This window comes from Ochotona princeps, chromosome 2, assembly GCF_030435755.1.
Source record: "Ochotona princeps isolate mOchPri1 chromosome 2, mOchPri1.hap1, whole genome shotgun sequence".
Taxonomy (NCBI): Eukaryota; Metazoa; Chordata; class Mammalia; order Lagomorpha; family Ochotonidae; genus Ochotona; species Ochotona princeps.
Window position 1 is genome coordinate 83021717 of NC_080833.1, and position 18605 is coordinate 83040321.

The following is an 18605-nucleotide window of genomic DNA, read 5'->3' on the forward strand; positions in this document are numbered from 1 at the left end:
TGGATACCTCTTATTTATTATGTGACTGAATTAGTGTCTAGTACTGCTTCTACTATGTCATACAGAAGTGGTTCAAGTGGGCATCCTTGCTCAGTACAGACCTTCAGCTAAATATTAATCTGATGGTTGATGTGAGATTTCATACATGAATTTCATTGTTCCTAACTAAAATTCCATGAATTTTAAATTACTGAAATTTGTTCAAGTCTCTCATTTGTTAGATTCTGTCATTTTAATTGTATCGAGATGATCAGACCATTTTTTTCCTTCATTCTGTGAATGTGTAATACTGGATTACATTTACTGACTTACACATACTGAATCAAACATTCCAGTGATATGTCTCACTTTATTAGCATTCACCAGTAATGGTACAAGGTCTTTTCAATGTGCTATTTAAATTATCTTAATATGTTGTAAGAATTTTAGCATTCATGTTCATCAAGAATATCAATTAGAATTTACTTATATTGGGGCTGGTGCCATGGCCAACAGGCTACTCCTCCCCCTTCAAGCACCAGCATCCCATATGGATGTCAATTTGTGTCACAGCTACTCAACTTCCTATCAGTACCCTACTTATGGCCTGGGAAGGCAATGGGGTCCTTGGACTCCTGTACCTACCTGGGAGACCTTGAAGAAGCTCCTGGTTCCTGTCCTCTCATAAACTTAGCTACAGCCACTGAGGACATTTGGAAAGTGAATCAGTGGCTGGAAGATCTTTCCCTCTTTGTTTCTCCTCTTCTCTGTAAATCTGCCTTAAAAGTAAAACTAAATGAGGTTTTATTTATTTTTACTTGATAGACTACTGTTACTCAATTCTTCCTTTGCTGCCTTTCTCTGTACATTGAAGGGCTGATATCCTTTGATTATTGTTTTGCTTTTCCTATCTACTATGACTTAAGTAGACACTCCCATGATTATTAAATTTAATTTTAAGCTAATAACAACCTATATTACAAATAAAAGCTCTGCACTTTTGCTCCCTAGTACACTCTTTGTTAGGAATGTCTAAATGCATTTCTTCGTATATTGTATACTCATTCATGCTTGTATTTATGGTTATTTTTAAAGAATTTATATTTTAATCTTCATGCTGAGTTAAAAGCTATTTATGTCTGGATTTTAAATATCACAGTAATCTATGCTCATCTATACATTTACCTTCACCAATGAGATTTGTTTTGTCTTATCAATCTATGGTGTTGTTCAGTGATTATTTGCTTCAGCCTGAAGAATTCCCTTCTGCACTTGTTACAGGTAGTGAGGACAAACTCTCTTAGTTTTTGTTTATTTGGGAAGTTTTTTCTCTTCTATTTAGAAATACACTTTTTCTCTTCTATTTTGGAAGGCACTTTTTCTATGTATAGTATTTTTGACAGACAGGGATTTTTTTTTCTTTTCAAACTGAATATATAACCCTACTCTCTCCTGAGCTACAAAGCTTTTTTTCCTTCTTCTTCTTCTTTTTTTTTTTTTTTTTTTTGGTTCTGTTCTGTTTTGTTGTATGTTTTCCCTGGCACTTCTAGGGAAGTGTTCTTTACACGAGGAATTGCTTTTCTCTATTCCTTTCAAAAATTCAATTCGTCTTTGATTTCTGACAACTACAAAGCGTCTTGTGTATTTTTCTAAATTCAGTCTATTTTGAAAGCATTAGACTTCATAAAATTGGATGTCTATATTTCTCCCCAATTTGGGAAATTTTCAGCAATTATTTCTTTAAATATACTTTCTATTTTCTTATCTCTTCTTGAGCAACATCACAATGCTTTGATGCTTAGCTTGAGGGTTTCACAAATACCATAGATCTTTAAATGTTTTACTCAATTTTAATTGATTATTCTTTGCTATAATAATTTAATAGTTTCAAGTAAGCTGCTTTTCAATTTTATCAGTCTTTGTTTTGCCCATTTGACTTTACTCTTGAATGTCTCCTTTGCGTTTTCCACTTCAGTTATTGTAGTCTTCATCTCTATCCATTATTTAAGATTTACATATTTATTTTAAAGGGACTGGGGAGAGAGAGAGAGAGAGAGAGAGAGAGAGAGCGCTAATCAATCGTTTCACCCTCTATATGCAAACAGAAAGCCTGGAGTGAGGTCTGAAAGCAGGAGATGGAAACTCAATTCATTCCTCCACATAGATAAATTAAGCAGTCACAGGAAGCTGGAATCAGGAATATGGACAGGTATAAAACTAGCTATTTCAACATGAAAATCTTACTTTCTAGAAAAAAATGTAAGTCTCATATTTCCGTTTTTAATTGTTTGTTTCCTCACTAAAGTTTTAATTTTATTAATGCACTATTTTTTCCTAATATCATGTAGCTGGATATCTGAAAATTTATCAAACTTTCTTAAAACTATTTTCCAGAATTCTTTGTTGGGAAGTTCACAAGCCCCCATTCTGGAGGGTCTTTTGGACCTTGTTGCATTACCTTCTATTAAATGATATTTCCATGATTTCCCATTAAGTTTACTTCAGTGTCTAAACGTTTTAGGAAGTGTCAATTACTTTTTGCAAGATGGCTTTGGAAGGGAGCAATCTTCAAAGGGAACTTATTTGAACAGACTAACCTATAGAGTTTCTCAGTTACAGGATCTATAGGTCTTCCTGCAGATTCAAGGAGGCAGGGTGTAGCTGACATGGAGGACTTCAAATCTAAGCAAAGCTGTCAAGCAGGGTTTCTTGCCAGACAGAATCCATGATGAGAGTCTATGGTTGGGTAGGAACTCTTACTCCAAAGTTGGGCAAGATTGATTCAGTTGATTTCTTGTTTCAATGAAGCTACTGGTCAAGTTCCATGGTTGTATAAGGTTACAGTGCACACATGAGTTTACAATCAAGATATATGTGCCAGCTACTGTGATCTCCCGGCCCTTTTTTTTTTTTATACCCCACTGTCCCTTGGTCTCTGACATTGTTGAATTGCCTGTGAAGTAAGCAGAAGGGGATCATGCAGGCAGAGCTCCATGATGCTGGGTAAGTTAGATATCTTCTTGGCCTCATTTTCCCTCCCATGAGAAATTGTGTGCTGAAGTGATCCCTCTTGGCACAATGCTATGCCAGTATAGGGAATGAGAGATGGGTAGAAAGTGAAAATATTACTTTTACCCTTCTTAATATGGATTTTCTCAAGTTTCTCCTCAATTGGGATACCAATTTTAGTATATGTACTGTCAAACAAGCACCTCCATTGGGATTCCATAACCTGCCCCATATGTTTCAAGATTCTTACAAAAGCAGATATATTTATATATCTGTCCTGTAAAAGTTCTAAAAATCCAAAGAGGACTAGTGTCTGTGACCTCCTATTCTGCCATCCTGCTGGTACTATCCACAAATTACATCTTTTAGTATCATGATTTTTACATTAAAGTATGATGATGGGGTAATAATGGAGTTAGACAGATGAATGTATAAGTGTTCATTTATGCTTTTTATGCATATGTATGTGTGTTTATAACTTTCCTCCAGAAACAGAAGGCAGATTGTGTAGGTTGGGAAGCAGTGTGCCTCGGAACAAGAGATTCTACTACTTTATCTGGCCATGGAAGACCTCTTTAATAAAATGACATCTGAAATATTGCAGAAGGAGGTGAGCAGAGAGGCACTATATCTGCTTACAAATGGTGTACTAAAATAACAGATACAATTTCTTTACCTATTAACTGTAATCATAATACAGTTTTGTCTTACATTCTACATCTATTAAGAAAATAGTATGTCGACTACTGTTATAGGCTTCAAATTGATACAATGTTTCTGCTAAAAGAATAGTAGATTAACCTTAAGAAAAAGCTTGAAGTTGGACAGAAGTTATTCAAAAATAATAAATAAGATGCTGACAAATTCTCAAAAGCATCAATCATGGAGTAACAGTTGCCATATTCACAGGCTCAGGAGCAGAGGTGGTGACACTGCTGACAAGATGTCAATGGCTAGAGCAAGAAAACAGTGGTGACCAGCACAGGGAGATACCTGACAGCAAATCCATGTAACACGAAGCAGTCAGGGTGATCAAGGTGAGAGTGACAAAGGCAAATAAAAGAAACTGACATTTAAGAAGGATGACAGACTGATATTAAATATTAAGACTTGGAATAAAAAGGTTCAAAATTATAAGTCAACAACATACCCACCAATATCTGCTCTTGTGTTGACCTTTTAATTTATTATTTCTGGAAACGTGCAAAGGTGAGAATATGCAGCGAGAAAACCTGTATGGTCACTCAGAGGTCATTTTAAAATAGACATAGCAATACCTATAGTGAAAACTAGATGGCAGGATCAAATGAAAAACATTACAAAGCACTGGAATTTTCACCTTATTCTTTCTGCTTCCATATGAATCCCATGTCTCCATCAAATAGCAGATATCTTAGCTGTCTAACATAGAATCCATCACAAATGAACAAATTAGACATGTCAAATAGGTTTCTTACACTCCAGGTCCCCCTAATTGAAAGCATTTTTAAAATATACCCAGTCTTTCAATAATATTCATCAACTGTCTACTTATGGCAGGCATTTTGTTGACCTCCACCAACTATGAGGTAATCACTGTTCCAAGCACTGGAAATACCTCAGAAAAGGAAACTGACAAATAAGTGATTTAAAGGTTAAACATCCATACAATGTTTCCAGGCATCTACCCAATGACTGTGCAGTGTGTGAAAAGGGGTCTCAAAGGAAATACAAAAAAGTTTGAGAACCAGTTGTATGAATTACATAGAGCACATAATTATGCATCCCTACCCTGGAGCAGAGTTCTCTGATGATTGCTAGAGAGTAGCAGTCAAGGACTGCTAGTCCTTGTGTCCTCCAATTGCGTAGCTACAGTTCAAAGAGCACGCAATGAAGAAGACGTGAAATGGAGTGAAAAAAAAATAGTGGGACAGAGAATAACAATTAAAAAAAAAAAAGCTTGGTTCCCAGTGTCAATTTTCTAACAGAGCTGTTGCCTAGGACTAATACCCTAAAAAGCCTTAGCAACATCACCTGTTATGTTTTGTTTTGTTTTAATGGATGTCATTCCTACCTTTATGAGCACCTTAAAGTCTGTTCTTCAGCTTCCTAACCCATAAAATATGGTTGGATCACATTATCTTCATAGTGAAACCCATCTCAACTAAATTCAGCATATTTTTTTAATTTTTAAAATGGGAATAAATTGGCCTGTAAATAATTTTTAGTAAAATATGAAAGTAAAATCCCTAAAAAAAACATGTATGGATAACCTCAGACTCAACCTTACTAAATCACTGAATAAGAAACACAATTTCAGCCACAATTTCTAATTAGAATGATGCATCTGAATTTCCCCCATAATCTAAAGTCTTTCAGACCTTTGTTTTATTGTGAAATTGTCATTCACTTTAAACAGTTCCAGACATCAGTGGGTACTACATTTGATGCAGAATCCTTAATATTTACAATCCACTTGGACTATGTTGCACTGCAATGGCTAGCCTCTTTGACTCTCCAGCAACATACTCTAGTGTTGGGTTTCTTGTAACATGGGATCAGATGGATTCAAGTTTCATACCATATCATCCTATTTTTTTTTTTGCCTATTCTTCTCTTTAGTTACCCTGCATGAAGTGGGAATCTGTTGCTGTTCTAGCAAGAAAACATTCTGTCTTTATAGAGTCAATTTCATTTTAAATTACCTTTAAGGCCAAGTACTTTCATTTAATAAAAGTTTGGGACCCTATATAAAGTCAAGAAAAGGCAATAAAATTACGTATTAGCTATGGTATAGTCTTTCTCTATAACCGACCATATATCTTTGTTTTGACAGCTCCATTGGGAATAGGCTAAACTTCACTTTCTCTCTATCCTTCCTGTAACAATATACAGCCATTTCATAGAGCTATACACTATTAGGAATATAATTCTTAAAAAAAACTATTAAATTCTGGTACATTAATTATTTAGAAATACTATCTAGGAAACAAATCACAAATTAAATGGAATATACCACTAAAGAGGTAAATTTTTAAAAGTTAGTATAGCTTTTATTGCATGTTTTTCTACAAGCAGTTGAAACGGAATTAACTTTCCAGACACTGTAAGAAAATCTGATGCTTCCGCTCCCAATCATAAGAAATAAAAATGAGATCGCATGCATTTTTGATACTCATTAAATCTAAAAGCTCAGTTTCCCAGACTAGCTGGACTTATCTCAATTCTGTGATTCCAGCAAGTGGAAAAACTTGGCATGGAAACTACATTTAGCCATGACATACTTCAATATTATTTTTTGGAAGCTATCAGTATCTAAAACCAAATCCATTATGATTTAAAACTGTCTTTTTATTGATATTCATTGTTTTCATCCTGACAATGCCCAACGATTTATATCAATCTTCTCTTAACATGGGAATTAAAGACTCTGTAATATATCTTAAACTGAAGGACACTTTTTCAATAAGTCCCAAGATTTTAATACAGCTGTCATTTCAAAAGCTTTACTTCCTCTCAGTTGGAAAGGGTTTTAAAGAAGAGGAAGGCAGCTCTGTTGATAAGATTTTTTTATCTGAAGCAATAGAGGATTCCAAAATTAGTATGACATATCGATGATGCCTTTTTTAAAATAGCATTTCTATTCTTTAAGTGCAGGAACACTGTTGTTGGCTGTCAATCATTAAGCCACAAACAGAAGTCCAAGGCCTGGACAGAGGATTTGCAACTCCACCAGGGCTGGTAAACTAACCACCAAATTACAGTCTTTTCTCCTGCCTCACCCAGATTTCACAGGGGCTGCACACCCAAATAAATGCCTCTTGGCTACCCATTCATCTAACAGCTGGAAAGATGACACTTGACATTTGGAAACTTTCCTGTGAAGATTGCTGCAAGGCTTTCCCATTAGCTTCCTGGTGAGACTGTAAGGTCGAATAAGCTGCCTCAAAACCTGCAAAGGGTAACGGAAATGCTCTAATATTAAGCCAGTGCAATTTAAATTTCTAATTCTAAAATCATAGTTCTTCAGATATCAGGAAAATCATGGGTATATTTCCAGGGTAAAAGAACGCCTTTGAAGATGTGAAATTAAAATGATTCCCTTTTAAGGAATGGTAATGGATAACAAGTGTCTTTTACTTAAAGACTGACTGTCTTTTAAGCGCTATGATCAGTTCATGTAAGTTTGTTTTTAAAGATCTGTGACTCACATTTTCAGTAAGTGTTCATCTTTATCCAGATCAGAAATCTTTAACAAAGTCACAGTTGCTATAATTTCCAGATATTATGTTCACCTCTCCAAAGTTAACAGAAATAGCTCTGAAATTCATACAGCCAAAGTTATCAGAAATAGATCTTAAATTCATAAAACCTATATGGGTTCATTTAGAAAATTACTGAGCCTGATATAAAATATAATCATAAATACGCTGTAATTAATAAAATGCTGTGATCTTTTAAACTTTTATACAGAAATGCATCTCTGTATTTTCCTCTTCAGAAAAATAATTTTATTCAAGCGATTCTAAATTTTAAAAGTTTTAATAATTTGATTATATTGAAGACGTAGAAAGGACAAAATACTTCACATAATCTCAAACTCTAAAAATGGCAAAGGTAAAAGATTTCACATATTTATATGAATGCATATAATTCAATTAGATCTGATAACAATGATCATTTGGCTTCATATTCAATTTTGAATTCTCCATCTTTACAGTTTGTCTATACTTGTGTTTTCCTTTTTGTTAACAAAGTAAAACAGTAACAAGAAGGAACAGATCTTCCTATTTATTCATATGTTCAATGTAGATGAAGTTAATACGAGTCAAAAGGAAATGAAACATTTGAATATATATGCAGAAGCACTCTAAAGAAACAAGACATGAATGATGAAACTTTAAATTTTGAATTAATCACCATCTGTGAATTAAATAACTACCTTTGTAAATGTTAAGTAATGTTTAACAATGGTAATAACATTTCATATGAATGTGCATCTCATGACCCCAAAACACAAAACAATAAAGGTATAAACCTAATTTTCCACCTCATTCCATCAACAAATCTATCTAAAAGAGGTGTAGCTCAGAGAAAGAAAATTTAATACTTAGCAATTACCTGAGTTCTTTTCCTTTCAACTAAAATCACAACTATCACTATGAGCCATTTTATATTCTATGTCTGTGGCATGAATTTTTATCTGCGAGGTACCAGAATCACAGATTCCTTTTACAAACCCCATTGAACTGCCATCAGATGATAATGACTTTATGTCACTTTTGACCTGGGGCAGATTTGAACCAGCGACCAAGAGGTTAAAGGCTCTGAATCTCATTACCAATCCCCTGAGACATCTAGTTCATGCAACAGATAGTGATGCTTTTGTAACTCCAACGAATAAGAACAAAATATACAAACACCTTAAGGAACAGAAAAGTAGGTCAACACTGCTGATCATTATGAAGAATGTTGCAACTTTATATTTAAACAGACTTACAAACTAATACAATTGAATATTATACAACTAATACTAAAATATTGTTTTCTAAACAGATTTATAAGCTAATACAACTACTAAAGAACTTTCTTATAGTATTATATAAGCTTCCTTGTTAGGCTCAGCAAAATTCTGGAAAACAATACCTATAGACACCTAGGGCCTGTGAGCTTACATAGGGAAGAAATATACTTGAGGTCTAGTATGATGCCACAACATATAAGTAGGTATCCTGTCTGTCTGTTTTAGTAGACGGTAGTCCCAATAATTAGTTTCAGGAAAGACTAAGAAAACAAAAGGAATAATACATATGCATGAATGAAGTAGTAAAAGCAAAAGCAGCTATGAATGTGAGCACTCAATACATTAACACAACATATTTTAATAAATGAGTAAGTTCACAGAAACAAAAGAATATCACTTAGGACCACACATTTAGACAAGCTCATGTACAAAATAATTAGCTTCTGGTTGTTTAAAGTTGGCATCAAAAACAATAATTTATAATTAGTCAACTTCAATTATAATTAAACATTTGAGAACTTCTAAAGTTATTTATAACCATGGTATACCAAAACCTTTTCATGTTTAATGTCACTATGATTTCTTCCTTAAACACTGCAGTTATCTATAAGTATGTGAGCTTTCTTGTCTTTTTCATTCCCTGCCCATTTTAAACAAGCTCTACACAAACAATTCCATTATTTAAGTATCTATGTCTACCTCTGGATTTCATATTTATTCTTACAGCTATAACTCCTGCCTTTTACCTGTCAACATTTACATTTCTGCTACTACAACTGATTTCACAACAATATCATGTAGATTTGGTTGACTCTTTCCACTACTAGTACTACATATTGTATGTGTGTTTTTAACATTCCATCTAATAGATGGTTTATTTAAAACAAAACCAAAAAAAAAATAGATGGAGTAATGATATGATCAAAGGATCACTATAATGATGACACCAAGCCAGTGGCTTTTAAGATTATAATTCCATACAGACTGACTTTACGTAACAAGCTCCTTCTCAATTATACCTCATCTCTGTCAAAGAAAATGAGCTTCTGGATGAACTAAGCCATGTATCCTAGCTTCAAGTTCATTCTTGGTGGAAGGACATAACACAATGAGCTACATACAGCCTTTTTATATCAGAACAAAGTTGTCCATCTTCTGATGTTTTTATAAACTCATAATATTTGAGTCTTCTCTTTAGGTACTTTTGTAAAAGAAGAACTTGGCATCCCTTGTAGCCCATAAATTGGCTGAATTACCGGGCTAATTCCTTTCTTCATTTTCTTCTATGAGGACACAAAGGACACTCAAGGAATGCTGAACTTGTTCAGCTAATAGGGTAACACTGGGTGCCTATAAAATTTCTATTCTCGTCAGATGAGCTGTGTTCTTACCAGGAATCAAATGTTCTTCACTGGCTCATTCCTTGTTGGTTACAGATGTACATAAATACTGCATAAATTAATGAGTTATATGAATGTAGCACAAGCAGGAGTTGATTCTATGAAACTTAAGTTGAATGTTTCCAAATACATGATAAAGGTGAGTTACTAACAGAAAAAATCTTGTCAAAACAGTTGTGAATTAAACAACTAAAATAACTGCAGGGAAACCACAAGGAAACATTTTGAATGTTTCTTGCAGGTATTGGTGCTGTTCCAGAAACAAAAATAGAAAATGTTGACAGTGTATTTTAGATTGGTTTAGACAAAATACATGAAACTTTTAAATATTTTCTTCAAAGAGCTTTCACCCTTTTTCTTTCTTTATAAAGGAGGAAAATGAGAAGAAAATATATATGTTTTTAATTAAAAAGAGAAGCTAATGTATGTATATTTTTATAATCAGCTATTTTAAAGTTTTTAATAAATAAAGTAATTGTCAATTTTGGTATCAAAAGATAAATTAGTTTTTCTGAACTTCCTTCTTTAAAATGAACATTCTGGACTTATGCAATTTTTGTTGCTGTTAAATTACTGGATTTACATACATAATTAAAGTATTTCATTTTTATCTTAATTAACAGATTTACATCTTTAATCATACAGCTGATATTTCCCTGTACTATTTTATGAAAATAAGGAGATGTCACACATTTACTTTACATATACTTTTAACCAGAACAAAATTATAAACAAAATACAATCGCCAATCACTGACTTCTAATTTCTCCAGAAAACAATCAGGAAAAGTTTAAAATGTTACTATGTTTTTAAATTTTAATACATAGAAATTGCATGAGAAAGTGTCAAGGACTGCCGACAGTTGGGGAGAAGAGTAACAATTCATAGTTGAAAAACACCAGGGAAACAGTTTAGAACAGGGGATAATAGAATAATATGTGTGAGTTCCATTCCTGGCTTCTTTTATGACAAAATATTGACCTTGAATACGTTTAATCATTCTAGCCTTTGTAGTTCAAGGCTGTGAAATACAGATAATGATACCCACTACACAAGGTCATTGTAACAAAAATAAAGTACAACATATAATAGATGCTAAACAAATAGTCACTATTATTACAGTGTGACTGGCAAGCAAATATACAAGGTTATATTCTGAGGAGGATAAAATCAGGGCATTTCTTTCATAAGTCTCTCCAATTATTCCAGTGAGCACTGATCTCTGCTCTGTGATTACTTTAGCATTCATTGGTTATAATAAATTTAAGCTTTCATTGTGTCATAGATATGCACTTTTCCATTATTACTTCAAAAGGGTAATTATTGAATTCTGCCCTCATGTCAAACTTTTTAAGAGAATAAAAAATGACTGATAGATTGAATGACTATTTTTTTTTAAATTTTCCTGGTACAAAACATTTACTCAAATACAGGTATGCACACACACACACACAAGAACACATAGTGATCTTATAAATAATCGAAGAAATCCTATTATTTGGATACAGTTATTCTTTCAGGTATGTACTCTTCATTTGGGTACATTTTCAAAATTATCTTTGGTGCTCAGTCATTTCATTTTTTTTTTAGTTTCATTTGACACATAATACTTCTATGAATTTACGAAGTACAGTGTGATATTTTGAATATCTGCATGTGATATATGCTGACCACATCATGACAATCTGCATGTCATTACCTCAATCATATCATTTGTTTGTGGTGAAATACTATAAACCCTCCAGCATTCTGAAATACAAGCTAAGCTGTTATAAACCACATTCACCCCATGCTGCTATAAAATTGTAACTTTTTCTTTCCTTCTAAATGTATGTTGGTATCCATTATCCAAACTCCAACCTCCACTCTCTGTTAATTACTTTTTCTACTCTCTACTTCTATGAGATTAACTTCCTTAGTTTCCACAAGCAAGTAAAAACATGAGGGTTTTTTTTTCTATGTTTGACTGCTTTCATTTAACCTGACAGCCTCTATGCTTATTTTGTGACCAATTGTTTGTATGTAGCTGAACAGATAAACAGAATGTAGAAAAAAAGCTCAAAAATGCCTGAATTACACTAACATGATAATATTATCAACGTGATACCACAAAGTCATCAAGTTATTTAAAGAAAACTAAGCTTAATACTACAAATGAGGACTCTTACAAAAGGAAATGTTATTCTGAGCTCTTCAGACCATTTCTATAAATACACAAAGATCATGATATCATTACATACTTAAAACTATAACCAAGGCCAGGTATTCTCGGCACGCTATGACCCAGTATAAAACGCAACTTTTATCTCATTGTTGCCCATATATTCTCCATGTTCAAGGTCTCCAGTAGTCTAGACTATGCTTTGGAGAAATAAAATGAAACCCTACCCTGGTATAAAACTTATGGCGCAAGCAGAGAACCTCTCTGTGAATGTTCAAGGGAGGCACTCCTTCCTCTGAACAGAGGTTGTGCAAAGAAGCTTCCATTGTGTAGTGAATAGAGTCTATTCTGAATTTCAGCAAGCAGGTGCCCTTGTCCCAGTACCGTGACTGCACATAGCAGCCTATATAAATTTTTCTCAGTGGCCTGCAAGTTTCATCACTTCTATGTTACGGCCTATATTTGTATCTTGACTTTTGAGAAGCCTCTGCTGATTCCATATCCTGATGCACACAGTTAGACTTAATCAGTCATTCTCTCTTTCATACTAGCTCTGTAGCTCTACATTTTAAATCGTTATACTAATTAGAATGTGTTAGACTTACAGCCACAGAACTGACATCCTTATTAGACCATCCCTTACTAAGACTCCTGCAAGCCAAGTTTCTTGTTTTAATTCACTTTTACCACCTAGTAATTATGAAAGACAGCAATATTTTTATTGATTGAATAATGTAATGAATTATCAAATCATGGATAATTTCATAGCAAGATAAATGAATGTTTATATGTGAAAAAAATGAGTGCTTTAATAGTACATTTTTATAATTACCTAAAATAGCCTACTTTAATTTTTATCTCTTAAAATCCTGAATTTCAAACTTATACTCACGCATCCTAGTTTATATTTTACAAAATCTTATTATAATAATTCAAACGATTGACAAAAATACAGCTACATTTATAGAGCAGACTATATACTAGAAGATTTTTAATAAATTCTCTCACATAATCTTCTCCACAACACAATACTATAGTAATTCTAATTAGCATCGTTTATTTTTTTTCAACAGATACTTTATTTATTGCTGAGAATATCACAGGCTGATTATAGAGCTTGAAAGTGTTGAAATTGGGTCCAAAATCTGCCCTTTAATGCAAAGCCCAATTTGTAACTACCATTTTACACCTCTTCTCATTTATTCATTTTGATATCTTCCCAATATCAAGTGTTGTACCCAGCAGCTGGTACTCAATAAGTGATAATTGAGCAAATTAACTAATGGAATTTAAGTGACACTCTTTTCAGACTACTGCGGGACTTACTGAAATCCTAATATGAATATCTAAAACATTCCTACTTATGTAAGACTTTATCATAAAGGAATTCTAAATACTAAGTTTCATTTATCCCATACACTAATTCATACTATTATGCAGCTACTAAATCACCATCAATATGTTTAATATTCTCCCAAAGGGACTAATGTGAAATGTAAAGCAAAAGAATATAATCATCCATTCACAAATACATCGCACATGTCATAGAATTTTTTAACAATTTATATATTTGTAAGGAAACACTAGTTTAAATGTTACTTAGATTGCCACATAATAATCCCATACATTTTCCTTCCTGAAGATTTCATTTGTTTGCTTACTTATTGACTTGAAAGGCAGAGTAACACAGAGCGAGAGAAACGCACACATACAGGTCAGGATGCGAAAATGAATGCGGGAAGACAGAGTGAGGGAGAGAGAAACAATGGTCAGGACTGCACCAGGCTGAAGCAGAGAACCAGCATCTCCATGTGGGTATTCCACAAACATGAGAGAAACTCACATACTAAGGTCATCATCTACTGCTTTTTGATCACATTAGCCAGAAACTGGATAGAAGGCAGAATAACCCCAAAACCGTACTCTGATATAAGATGGCATCATGGCAAGCAGCAGCTTAAACCACTGCGCCAAAATGCTATCCATGCACCACTCCCGATTTATTTCCTTAATGCCTCTTTAAATTCATTTAGGTATTTATCCTGTTCATCAGATGATTGCATTCTTTACCTTAGGTGGAAAGAGTAGACAAGCATGGTCACTGTCTTGTGTAGAGACAGATTAAGAAACAGGCTTTAAACATATCAAGGGGCCGGTATTGTTACACCATGGGGTTACATGTTGCCTGTGATGCTGAAATCATATTTGGGTGCTAGTTCAAGACTGGGCTTCAACTTCCAATCGATTATCTTGCTAATGCTCCGGAGAAAGCAGTGGAAGTTGGTCCACCCCTTGCGCCCTTGCACCATGTGAGAGATCCAGATGAAGTGCATCATCCTGGCTCCTGGCTTTGATCTAAACTAACCCCAGAGGCTGCTGCCACTGGGGGAATGAACCAGCAGAAGCAAGACTTCACTCTTTTTCTATCTCTCTTTCAACTTCTTCCTCTGTGTGTTACTTTGCATTAAAAATAATAAATAAATAAATCATGTTATAAAGAAAAACACACCAGGAAAAGGATGAGAGGGGAAACCTGGAAGGGCAAGTGGGATCCAACCCAAGAAAGCGGGTGGGATACAGGGAAAATATTGATACAAAAGAATTCTTGTGTATTGGTTACAATCAAATCGATGTCACAGGAGATAAAGCTTCAGCTGAAGTGCAAAGAAAAGCCACTGAGGATTTGAAGTAAGGAAATTAGCCAAACTTCATTCTAGCAAGATGGCTCTGGCTGAGCAGGGCAGGACATAACAGAGAAAGTAGAGGTAATTTCAAGAAAAGAAATACAGAAGAGAATGGAGTTAATGACAATGTGGAGAGAGAAAAACCTCACTTTGTCCATGTATTCCTTTTTACTCTTACCACTGCTTAGCACTTTCACTTCCACACCCTGGTAGACAGGTAGACACACCAAATTCATTTGACAGAAATTTTAACCTACCTTCCATCTCTTTCTTTATTTTAAAATGTAATTCAGCACTTAGTTTGACAAGTCTGAAATCCTTCAACCAAATCCAAAACTCTTACTGCGCACAGATTTTTTATTTTATATTCCAGACACTGTCATTCCTAGAGTTATGTATTTCTTAACACATGCAAGTTTTACTTCATCAGAAAGGTCTGTTTCTCTCCTTTCAAAATAAGAAAAGCTAAATAAAATGATAGCTAACTTTTTTTTTCAGGAGACATGGATCAGATTTAGGGAAGTTAAAATAAAATAGGCAGGAATTTGAAAGGAAAACACGATTAAGAATCCTTCAGGAGAGGGGACTTAGTAATATCTGATAAGATAGCATATCCAACATGGGAGTCCTTGGGCCCCACCGCTGAATCTGGCTCCTGACTCCAGCTGCAGGTGAATTTAGGCCCTGGAGCCAACAATGACTCAGGGAACTGGGTCATGCTACTCCCGTGGCAGACATGCACTGCATCTACACTCTTGCTTTGACCCCCAGTTGGGCTATTATAAGCATTTCGATAATGAACCAACAGATGGGAGGGTTCTCTCTCCCTCTCAGCAACCTGAAACTTTTAAAGGAATATTTAGGATGATAATTGTGAAACACAAAAGAAGTTTAAACATTTCATGTATTTTAACTCAAAACCTATAAGATTTAAATGTTTAAAGAAAGAAAATATTTTTTCACTGACCCTGTCCAATTTTATCTATTCAAATCTCTCCAGCATCTGTGTCATCCACCATTTTCACTCCTGCAAACTGAATTCACACATGCACTGGGTTTCATCCGGACTTGACAGAAGAGATTCCTTTTCTATACATGATTCCACTTTGATTTCTTCAAGGAGCTAACAGGCTGCTTGGTAAGATGTCAGGCCAACAAAAATTGTAATGCCACACAAAAGAGAGGCAAATTGAAACAAATACATTAAAACATGTCTAGAAGAAACAGAATTTATCAGAAATATATGAGAGGCAAGAATAAAACAAAGCACAGATAATTTGTACATGTACCTGCATGCATTTATGTTGTTTTATGAGAAAAAAGCACATGTTTGTGCGTGTGTGAGTGCATATGTATATGCTGTGCACACAAACTGTTGTGATCCTGTTAACTGCATTTTTCTGAAAAGCATCTAATTTATGACATTGTATCCTTTCCTACTTTTTTTTTTTTTTTACAAAATTTCCCTATGAATATATTCTAGCAACGCTACAGTCTCCTTCGCTTGTGTGTTTATTTAATGTTGATTCTAGGTAAAACAGCCATTAGCTCTCACAGTTGGCATTTGGCCTAACAGCTAAGATGACACTTGGGAGCTAACATACAATATCAGAGTGTCCAGGTTTAATTCCCACCTCCACACCTGATTTTACATTCGTGATAATGTGCACCCTGATATGCAGATGGTAAAGGTGCAAGCAGTTGTGTCCCTGCCAAGTACCTGAGAGATTTGGATTGAGTGCCTCACTTGTGGCTTTTGCCTAGCCTACCATTATCTGTTGTGTAATTTTGATCTGTGAAACAGCAGAGAGAGACATCTCCATACACCTGTCTTTGTATATCTCTTTCAAATAAAAAAAAAATGTAAAAGTAGGCATCAATCAAATATTGATTCCAAACTTTATTTTGAAAACTGTATCAGTTAGTATAATCTAAATGTGAAGGATACTATTATAGTGTACTTGAATTTGAGAATCGGAAATGTTAAACGCTGTATGTGGAGTAGGTTTATCACATTTGGTTTAAAAGTAGTGATTGTGAAAGACGTTCATATGAACATGTCAGTGTGTTGGAAAAGTAGGTTAAGCAGTATGTGGGATATCTACAAGACACCTGGATCATGAGTGGATTAAAATGACACACAGAAGAAAACAAGATTTGGAACTTATGGTTCACACCCCTGATGGCCACAACAGACAGATCTGGGCCAACAGACATCACGAACTAGGAATTCTGCCTGGATTTCTCAGGTACACGGCAAGAAACCAGGCACAACTTAGGGATTTGGGTCATTTCCCAATGCTTTCCCAAGGACAGTGGCAGAGAGCTGGTTGCAAAAAAGAGTAGCCAGGACTTGAACAGTACTTCAATACAGAATGCTGGCATAGCAAATGGTGGCTTAAGCTGCATAACCACAATGCGAGGTCCTGGAATTTTTGTTTATTAATCTGGAGTCTTCCTAGCTGTTTTGTACATCACAACTTTGCTCTATATAAAACCCATAGGTTGCTGACATTCTGTTTTAGGATCCTACACTTCTGTGAGATAATATCCTGGCCTAGACTCAACAGCAGCTTCATACTCAGAGATGCCAGGGAGAGATGAAAGTAGGTAAGGCAGTCAAACACAGAAAAGACATTGCAATCAACAGCCCTATGTAACAGATAACGACTTGATCATCAATTGCAAACACAATAGAACAATAATTAAAATACAACAAAGGTGAAAAATTCAAGGTAATGCTAAAGAGAGAGTTTTGTTAGTACAGTGGAATAAAAAAGGTAAATTGACAGAGGGAACATAGGGAAGAATATTGTGAGTAGAGTCTTCCCGGAATCAGAAAGAGAAAATAAGAATCTCAATACCAAGAGGAAACTGCTTCAGAAGCATTTTCCACTTAAAAAGGCAACTTTGACTGAATATAATTAAGTTGTTGAACAAGACAAAAATTACCCATTTATTTGGTCAAAAAGTAAAACTACTAATTGTAAAGTATGGCTCCCTTCGTCAAGACTACCCAGTTTCTGCATGTACAAGAATAAGTTCAACATTGGATTTTATCATTTTTTATTTTGAAATTATAAAAAGCAAACAGCAAAAATTATATTAATTACACATTTGTTTGCACTTAAGGTAAGGTGCATAAAATTGCAGAAATGTAAAAGACTTCATTTGGTCCAAATGTATGCAGTTTGAACTATGTAATATGAGTATCAATTCTGTCTCCCATCAGATATCATAAATACATCATTTCGTTTTATAAATACATTTCTCTGTGTATTTCAGCTACCATTGAATCTACTGAAGGCAGCAGAAATGATGTATGCATTCACTGCACTGATAGAAATGTATACCAAATTCAGTCGATGAAAGAATCCTCTTCTTAGCAGCCAATATTTTAAAAATACAATCTAAATAAGTAAGTATACTTATTATAAACTCTAGGAAAATATTACTATTATTATGCCTAAAAATAAGTTAAGCATGTACTCACTGTGAAAAATGAAATGCAATTCATGATAAATGCCTACCTGTATGTATTTGTGAATGTACCAAGAAGCTTGCTTTCCATCATTCACTGATTCCACTGTAGTGTTAGCCACACCAACAATATCACCACCTGCAAACACCCATGGTTCACTTGTTTGCATAGTTTCTGGATCTACTTCTGGGAGACCCCATCTGTTGAATTTTATAGGACTCAAGGCTTCTTTTACTGGGGAAAAAAAAAAGTAAAAGAATAGGCAATGACTAATCTGTGTACCACATAATAATAATCTGGAAATTTAGAAAAAATATGAATTGATTAATATTCCAGGAATTCAAGTAACTGTTTTCAGTGAACCATAACAAATGAATGTTAACAGAAT

The 18605-nt window shown here is 34.4% G+C and overlaps 1 protein-coding gene across 1 annotated transcript in view; it reads right to left on the reverse strand.

Moving 5' to 3' along the window:
- Positions 1–18605, reverse strand: part of DPYD (dihydropyrimidine dehydrogenase) — an 873733-nt gene that overhangs the window by 449470 nt on the left and 405658 nt on the right. Inside the window, exon 12 of the mRNA XM_004582023.3 lies at positions 18267–18451. Within this exon, the coding sequence (XP_004582080.3) occupies positions 18267–18451 (185 nt within the window). The remainder of the gene's footprint in view (positions 1–18266; positions 18452–18605) is intronic.